The 9,181-nt window shown below is 40.7% G+C and overlaps 1 protein-coding gene across 1 annotated transcript; it reads left to right on the forward strand.

The window, feature by feature from the left end:
- Positions 1–2,474: 2,474 nt before the first annotated feature.
- On the forward strand, positions 2,475–3,943 carry LOC118798347 (polymeric immunoglobulin receptor-like). The gene is made up of 3 exons (XM_036557779.1): positions 2,475–2,589; positions 2,761–3,072; positions 3,306–3,943. The coding sequence occupies exons 1-3, from the start codon at positions 2,550–2,552 to the stop codon at positions 3,692–3,694; spliced, it is 741 nt and encodes a 246-aa protein (XP_036413672.1). The 5' UTR covers positions 2,475–2,549; the 3' UTR covers positions 3,695–3,943.
- The last annotated feature ends 5,238 nt before the right edge of the window (positions 3,944–9,181 follow it).

A 9,181-nucleotide genomic window follows, 5' to 3' on the forward strand; every position in this document is an offset into this window, starting at 1 on the left:
CACAACACACACTAACACACCACCACCACATCAGTGTTACTGCAGTGCTGAGAATGATCCACCACCCAAATAGTACCTGCTCTGTGGGGGTCCATGGGGGTCCTGACCACTGAAGAACAGGGTAACAAAGTATGCAGAGAAACAGATGTGCTACAGTCTGTAACTGTAGAACTACAACGTGCTCCTCTATGGTAAGTGGAGCTGATAAAATGGATAATAAATACACATACAAGGACATGTACCTCTATCCAGATTGAACAGAATCTGTAATAAACATATTATAACATGTTAAAAATTGTGTGCATGTTTATTTTGGGTTACTTGTTTTTTATCAGTTACTCTCTGAGTTAATTTTGTAAGGAATCTTTATGTGAAGACGGGCTAGCCACTTTGCTCTGTGTTTATGCCAGTACAACAGGAAGTACTGGTCAGATGTTGGCCTGAAGCCTTGCTTATTTGTACAGTGTGGCTGTGGCAGATACAGCATTTAATTAAGCAGAAGTGTAAGATCTTTGGGAGGCTGGGAGGAGTGAGGACACTGGGAGCAGGTGTGGAGACAGAGAGTTTCCTTTTATGTTGTGCACAACTCAATATCGCTCAGCTCTCAGCCAGTATACAAACTAATGGGCAGGCATCCTGCATGTGATGCTCGACTACATCCCCTCCTCCGCAATCAGTCAGGGGTCAGAAGAGCTCAGTTGTGCTATAGCGGTACTGGCTAACCCAGAAGGTGGCCGCTATGGTGCGCCTTTTCCAGCTGCTCAACGTGTGGCTGTCTGAGACGTCTGGCCAGGGCAGAACTGCAAGCACTATTGCCAACTAGGAGACTATTTAGCTTTGTCCATTGAGGGTGAACTCAAAAAGAACAGCACCAGCAGTGAACAAACAATGACTTTGGTGGGGCAAACATCCATATCAGACTTCTGCAGTGCATAAAGGAGTACACAGGGTCATCAGTTTTATTGTCATGTTATTGTCATGTCATGTACTCCTACAAGGGAAATGTGTCATTCTGCAGCTGTACTACACACAATCTTGGAGCAGCACAGCAGAGCAGTGCCACCTGGAGCAATGGGCGGTTACACAACCAGGAATACCTGGTCAGTAGTGAAATTTGAACCCACAACCTTCCGGCTGATGGTTCAGCTCTCCTACAACTTGGCTACTGGACACCCCAAGTGGTGCCTGCTTTGTTTAACCTGGAGGGCATGACAGCTCATCTCTGCACAGTAACCGATAAGTAAGCACCGATATTGGGGAGGGGAAGGCTGATGCTGACAGTCAAGGGCAAGAAGATATTGAACAGCTGAAGTCCAAGATGAGCATTCTAGGCCTAGACTTTTTGAAAAACAGCTGTCAAATGGACCTCGAGAGCAGCAGTGAGTCTGAGAAGCATCCATGTGGTGATGATGAAGCCACTGGTTACTCAGGTTATAGTAGAACATGCAGCATCACAGATGGTTGTAGGATCTCTAGGGCAGAGCAGCACCCCATCCACATCAGTGAAGGTGAAGGTGAATGGTGGCCGTGAGGAGCACCACTGCTGCCACTGTTAGTGTTAAGGTTAAGATAGTTCAAAGACTCTGTGGTCCTTGGGGGAAGGCAGTTAGCCTGATGCCTTGCTTATTTGTACAGCATGGCTGTGGCTGTTACAGCCTTTGGTAAAGCATACAAGTCATACAGGAAGCTGTTTGTCTCCTTTAAATAGCGCAAAATGCAACAATAGTTATGAATACTAGTCGGGTTCTAATGAATATTTGGTTATTACACTCATTCCTGGCTTTGCTTCCTCTGTGTGCCATTAGGCCAAGGATGCTGCACCATTAATTCAGTCTTCCTAAGCGAGTTTTTCACTGGCCAGTAATATTTAAAAAAAAGTTGAAACCCAAAGTAGTAAAACCTCTAAAATACTTTACTTACTTACTTACTTACATACATACAATCATAAACCTGTTCATTAGAGACATGAGGAGTACAGAAGTGGACAGAAGGGTAAAAAAAGTAAAATATAATAACTACTCTATGATTATTGTAGTTTTTATATACAGTGTCTAATCGCTTCACTGAATTCATTGCGTATGTATACAGTAGACATGCAGTCGACCGAACACACCTTAGTCAAATGTTTTCATCATTCAAGTGTGACAGATTTTGTTGTGGGAAGATCTCATAGTCTGGTTACACTGGTGAGATCAGTGAGGCTGGACTTTACTTATTTAGACCAGAGAGCAGTGAAGGGGACATTAGGTACGTTCTCCTTACAGACAAAGTAAGACTATACATCACTATATACTATACACCAACATTCAGCCCCTCCTTATCCCTTACACTTGGTGTTTGGTCAGTGATGTTGGTGGGAGGAGCTGTGAAGCTGAATATATATGACTCATTTTAAAGAAACAGGAAATGACCAACACCAGCCAGAGACACAATAGTGTTTTGTGTACGATTGAAAGAAGCCGTTTCCCTCTAAACAGTACAGGACTGACCTTGGAGAACGGTGGACTGGCGTTTATATGAACATCACTGAGACTGAAGTTTAGACCAGAATGAAGATCCTCCTCATCATCACCCTCCACCTGATCTCAGGTCAGATTCACTGCTTCAAAATAAAGTAGAAACAACAGAAAGTTAAACTACAGAACAGAGATATTTACAGGTCATATTGATCAGAGTTAGATTCAGATTTTACATGATGGATGAGGAGCTGTAGGTAGTTGTTCTTAATAAGGTCAGTGAAATGTTGAATGTCATTGACAGGTGGAGCGGCTGGTATTGATGTGATCGGCTTCCTGGGAGGAAGAGTTTCAATCACCTGCACACACAATAATTATGGATGGGAAAGGAATTTTTTTTGCAAAATGAAAACAGAAGCTGAGTGTGGAACTATATCAGTTACTGAGTCTGAACAGTGTAACACATGGATTCATAAAGACAGATTTGATCTACATGATAACTGTCAGACAGCCCTCATAGTGACCATCAGACAGCTGAGCTCAGAGGATGCTGGGACATATCAGTGTGGAGATGGTAGGAGGTGGAATCACAAGTTTAACCTCCAAATGATCAGAGGTGAGAACCTTTAGAATCTTTTTGTTTCTATAAAATTAATACATTTTAGCATAAAAAAAAAAATCAGTCATTATTCCAAACTGAGCAGATACTCAAATACTAGAGAAGCCCTGAAATATATTTAAGGGGAAAACAATCATTTTAATTCAGTAATTTGATTCAGTAAATTTCTATTGACATACACAACATTTGTAGATATATTAATATATTTATTAACTTTGTATGATTAACAGATTCATGTTGTTTGGGGTCAAAGACTGTGGCTGGTTATCTGGGAGAGACTGTCACCATCAGCTGTTCATATCCAGAGCAGTTTGAGAATCACACCAAGTACCTCTACAAACTTGATGGTCATTATATTCCTATAATGATCGACACCACAGAGACTCAGAGAGGCAGATTCTCCATCTCTGAAGACAGAAGCTCTAAAGTTGTCAGTGTGAGAATCAGTGATGTGAGTGAAGATGATGGAGGAGTTTATTTCTGTGCAGTGAGTGTTGGAGGACAGTCAGTCAGTTATTACTCCTACTACACAGAGACTCAGCTACAGGTCACTGGTGAGATACATTATTTTATTACTACTGTTTACATCATTACAGCCCTGGGTTCCAACTTGTGTTAAAGACTCACATCCTCTTCTGATGACCGACGTTTTATTTGGGGGAAGATTAAATAGGATCAGCAGGGATCATGGGTGAATATACTGCAGCATTTACTGCTAGGAAAGAAGGACACTCAGCTTATGCACAATGCATTGTGCTTTATTAACAGCTGTACTGACCACAGCTTTACCGTACATAAATGGGACATATAGCTAAAAGCTAGCTCAAGCGTTACCCGAAACCAAGAGAATCTCTGACTACGTCCGCATTCTTTGTGTCCGAGCCCTCGGCTGACTCAGTTCGCACCGTTGTAAAGAGATATGTTCCCACGGGGGTGAGTAGCCCCACCTTTAGAATAATAGATCTTAGAATAAACACATAACCTAAAATAAACATGAACACATTTTCTGAAAACTCTGTAATCTGAAAATTTTTAATAATATATTTCATTTCCATTGTCATTCACTTTTGTGATGAAGTAGATGTGATAGCTTTGCTCTGTTGTTGTCTCATAACATTATGAGCAGATTTTTCTTGGCACATGATTCGCTTATAATGTCACTTGATCATATTCTGGTATCTGCCTCCGGCCAAGCTGGGTGGGAAACGTCATACAGAGAGGCTCTCAGGAGGTGCTTTTAGTTGTTGTTGCTAGCTGTGTGTGTAAATGTCATTTGTTTGTTCAGTTTTGGGTTGTGGGTAGTTTGTGTGGGTCTAGTGTCTAACATAAAGGAGAATTGTATGGCTAGAAGTGACCTGTCTGCTATCACAGACACTTTGTCAGCACTGGGCAGCAGTTCTCCCTTGCTGTTGTTCAATAAATAGCATTCACCTTTAAAGTGAATTATTTCCTGTGTCTGTGTCTTCACGAACGCCACAGTGTCATTATTAATTTTCATTTTTTTTTACTTTAAAACACGCTCTGCATAGCGTGAGCATGTGAAACATTTTGCTTTTCATTTTGACGCTTATGTTGAAAGGTCAGAGCCGATTTTTCTGCATGCTGCACATTATGCAGCAAAATACAGTGAGTTTGGCCATAAGAATAAATGAAAATGAAACAGAATACCTAACAAAACTTTTGAAAATGTGAATCATTTCTGAACATTATCAAATGAAATACTGCAAAGACAATGAATTAAATGAATGGGACTGTGTATACAGAATCCCTAGGTGGTCTACCAGGCTTGAAACGATCAAAACGATATTTCAGAGTTTTGAGTTAAACTATTCTGTGAGATGTAGAGATGTAGCCTTTCTGGACATCTCTGATTATCACAGGGCAGAGGGGAACCATCAGAAGGATTAAATTAACGAAGCCCCTTTGTCTCCCTTTATCAGAATTTTGCCGTATCTGCTATTGCTGGAAAGAATGCTGGTGATTGGTGGTCCAGCTATAAATTTGCAGAGGACCAAGCAATAGTACTTCAAAGACCAATTTCAAATGACAGTAAAATTGACCAATCATATCTTCCCTCTAAAGGGGTGGGCTTTGTTATTGCTAACTTTATGCAAAGTTCTGCCCAATGTGGAGACATGCAGGCTGTAAAGACAAAGCTAGCAAAAATAGCTAGCTAGCTTGTTGGATCATGGTGGAGGCCGAAAGTTACTTTAATGCCAGTGAGGAGGACGTCGCTGTGAATTTATTATCCATGCCAACTTTAAATGAAAAGGACAACTTACACTATAGCTTAGTTTGGTGCAAAAGAGGCTTCTGATAGGCATTTCAACTCCAGTAATTACACCAAAATACCCCTGAATGATAGGATCGACCAGGGAGCTCTCTCAAAGCTCTACTGCTGGGACTGCTTGCTGTTTGGCTGAGTGTGGGTCTCGGGCCAGAGATGGATTGTGTGATTTAGGAAGATTATCCAAGTCAGCCCATCGTCATCAGAATGCTTGAGAAGAAATTGTTGATTAATTTAAAAGCAAAGGATCAGTTGTGTGACCCCTCCATCCAACGACTTCAGCCAAAAGAACAGGAGGATGGACTTCATTATGTTTTGACTCCGCCAGCTGATTTTATTCCAGCTGCCGCTGACACTGTTTGTGTAATGTGAAGGTTTATTTGAGAAAACGGTCATTAAGCAGAATTAGTGGTCTTTTTTACGCTGATGTGTCTGACTCTCCTGGCTGCTTGGCTGTGTGTGCTGTTGTGATGTGAAGGCTTGTACGAAATGCTGTTGGTTCTGTGTGGTAGGAGGTCGTGACTGTCATGCATTTTCTGAAAAGCACACAGAACTTGTACAATGATGTGATTATTTGTAAGGACGGTTTCCATTTTGGCCTCTTTGGGCTATTGGTTCGTTGCATTTTTAGGGCTGAACTATCATGTTAATTTTTGTTTCTTAACTTTTGCAGTACTGTAGGAGAGGACACAGTAAAGTAGGCTGTTTTTTCTTCAGACGTGCGAAGGCGGGGGGTGATGGGGTCGGAGGGCAGAGGTTTAAGAGTCACAATTCCCTACTGTCACATGACTGCTTTTAAATGAAAGTCATATGAACAACAATATATAGCATTTCATTATCACTTCACACATGTTGCTGCCACCATATTGTTGACGCATTCTGGGAGCCATTGTTTGTGCTGATAGTCAATAAAGCACCCCGAGAGGCAAATTATATCCATAGTGTGCTGTGTGGTTCATGGTTGTTGTAACAACAGCAACAAAAACCTGAATGATGTAAGCTTTTATAGCATCCTGGCTCTCTGGCATCATCAGGCTGAAGAGCTGAGCCAGCTGAAGAGAAATCTTTGAATAGCCAGAATAAACAGGGAAAACTTTCAGCATTCTCCCTATAATATTACCAAAGACTGCTCTCATCAGTCTGTCACAGGGAGACAGTTAGAATGAATGAATTCCATCATGATATGTGTATATGTTCTTACAACATCTCTGACAGCATTGTAAAGCAATTATAATGACGTGTGACATAACATATCTGTAGGCCACTGCACCAACAGGGATTTTAAGATGTTTAAGATCATTCTGTAATTCATTAAGTTTTATGAGAGTTGTCAGTTGTCTCAAGTGTCATAATATCTTTCACAAAATATATACTACTAGAGTACAACCCCATTTCCAAAAAAGTTTGGACACTGTGCAAAATATAAATAAAAACAAAATGCAATGATGTGCAAATCATTTAAACCCTATGTTTAAATGAAAATAGTAGAAACACAACATGTCAGATTGAAACTGAGAAATTTGTTTCAAAAAAGTTGGGACGGGGGCATGTTTACCACTGTGCTACATCACCTCTTCTTTGAACAACACTCTGAGAACTGAGGAGATGAACTCCTGTAGTTTTGAAAATGAAATGTTTTCCCATTGTTGCTAGGTATAGTATTTTAAATAGCAAATGATATCAGTGGGTGACAGGTCTGGACTGCAGGCAGAGCAGTTTAGTACTCAGACTCTTACTACAGAGCCATGCTGTTGTAACATGAGCAAAAGTGGTTTGACATTCTCTTGCTGGAAAAGACGTCATCTGAACGGCAGGACATGTTGCTCCAAAACAGATGTGCAAGTCACCCATGCCATGTGCACTAATGCACCCCCACACCATCACGGATGCTGGCTTTTGAACTGTGCATGGGTAATGAGCTGGATGGTTCCTCTCTTCTTTAGCCTGGAGGACACAGCGTCCATGATTTCCAAACAGAACTTCACTTCTAATTTGTCAGACCACAAATTTCCATTTTGCCCCAGTCCATTTTAAATGACCTCAGACCCAGAGAAGGCGGAGGCATTTCTGGATCCTGTATATGTATGGTTTCTTATTGCATGGTTTTAACATGCATTTGTGGATGCAGCACCGAACTGTGTTCACAATGGTTTTCTGAAATGTTCCTGAGCCCAATAAAATTTCACAGTCTCAACATTTGATATGTTGTTTTTGTACTATTTTCAATCAAACATAGGGTTTCAATGATTTGCATATCATTGCATTCTGATTTTATTTACATTTTGCAGAGCATCTCAGCTTTTCTGGACAGAGTTGTACACGGAGCAAAGCTTAGCATGTGAAAAAAACTATTCATGGCATTCAACATTATGACACCTGTCATGACAATTACTGGTAATGGTAATGACTGTGATATTACTTGACATAATCTGTCATGAAAAACCCTGACAGCATACAGCACATGGCATGGCTATGTCAGTGTTATGTGGAGGGTTTTAAGGTCACTGTTCACCAATTTTATCCACAAAGGGCCAGTGTGGATGCAGACTCCCATTTCAAAAAGAAGGAGCACACCTGATTATGCTGTTTAATCAATTGGACTCAGTCTTCACACAATTGACCAGGGCTGCAATCAGCCCTGATAAAAGATAGCAAAACATTTATTTAAACGGAAATAGTGGTGCATTAAACACTGTGTTCTGTTACTCAAGTCACCTATGGCAGCTGCAAAGGCCATGCTTCGCATCCTTCTAGTGTATTATATTAGAAAAAAAACTTTATAATAAAATACTTAGTACAAACATGTCTTCTAATGTCCTCAGTTGTTGTGTACACCAAGCTGCAGCGGCCGCATTTGTACAGGACTTTATTAGAATCCATTGTGTGCTGCCTTTTTAAAACCATGGCCTAATGTCTTCACTAATGTATGAAAACACGAAAATTCTGACATTCTTTGCCATTTAAGCTTATAATGGACATTAATGTGGATTATATTTTATTCTCTGTTTATATACTTGTAAATATATAAACACAGCTGGACACTACAGACTCCACCACAGCGAAGTCAGGAAGCACAACAAACACAGATCAGTCTGGTAAGACATTTCCATTAATTGCTTTAATGTGAGTATCGTATATTTCATTCATGTCTGTGGACGTTTGGCTCTTTGCAAGGAACAAACCCCCCTGGAAAACATTAGTCTTTTTGGGGACATTAATGCACACCTGTAGCACAGAAGTATTTGCACACACTCAAACAGATGCACATGGAAGCACCACACACAGACACTAGCATCAGCTAAGGTGGGGGGGGGGTGGGGGTTTGGTTCTAAATTTGGTTCTAAATGGTATGAAAATGCTATGTGGTATGATTGTAAGTCTCCCCTACAATCAACTGTAAGTGGTATTATTGAAAAGTGGAAGCGTTTAGGAACCACAGCAGCTCAGCCACTAAGGGTCAGACTATGTAAAGTTACAGAGCGAGTCGCTGAGTGCTGATTAATTTAATGTTATATGTTATATTTATTCTGGTCTGTATTACTTCTGAAAGTGCTCTGAATATGTTCCTACATATGATCTCCATGTTTAATCTGTTTCCTTCATCTGCAGGTTCTTCTGTTATCATCACTGTATGCGTCTGTGTGACTGTTCTGCTAATTGGAGGATCAACACTGATCTTCTGCTTACTGAGATGCAAGAAAACACATGATACTGTACACACACACACACACACACACACACACACACACACATACACACACACACACACACATTAATACAATTAATAATTATGTGTGACTGTTGCCAACACTGTAGCTA

The sequence above is a fragment of the Colossoma macropomum genome, unplaced genomic scaffold, assembly GCF_904425465.1.
Source record: "Colossoma macropomum unplaced genomic scaffold, Colossoma_macropomum, whole genome shotgun sequence".
Classification (NCBI taxonomy): domain Eukaryota; kingdom Metazoa; phylum Chordata; class Actinopteri; order Characiformes; family Serrasalmidae; genus Colossoma; species Colossoma macropomum.

Bases quoted from the DNA above. Each gene is read 5' to 3' on its own strand.
- LOC118798347 (XM_036557779.1), top strand. From the start codon at position 2,550: ATGAAGATCCTCCTCATCATCACCCTCCACCTGATCTCAG. The intron at 2,590-2,760 runs GTCAGATTCACT...TGTCATTGACAG, and splicing joins CACCCTCCACCTGATCTCAG to GTGGAGCGGCTGGTATTGAT. The intron at 3,073-3,305 runs GTGAGAACCTTT...TATGATTAACAG, and splicing joins TAACCTCCAAATGATCAGAG to ATTCATGTTGTTTGGGGTCA.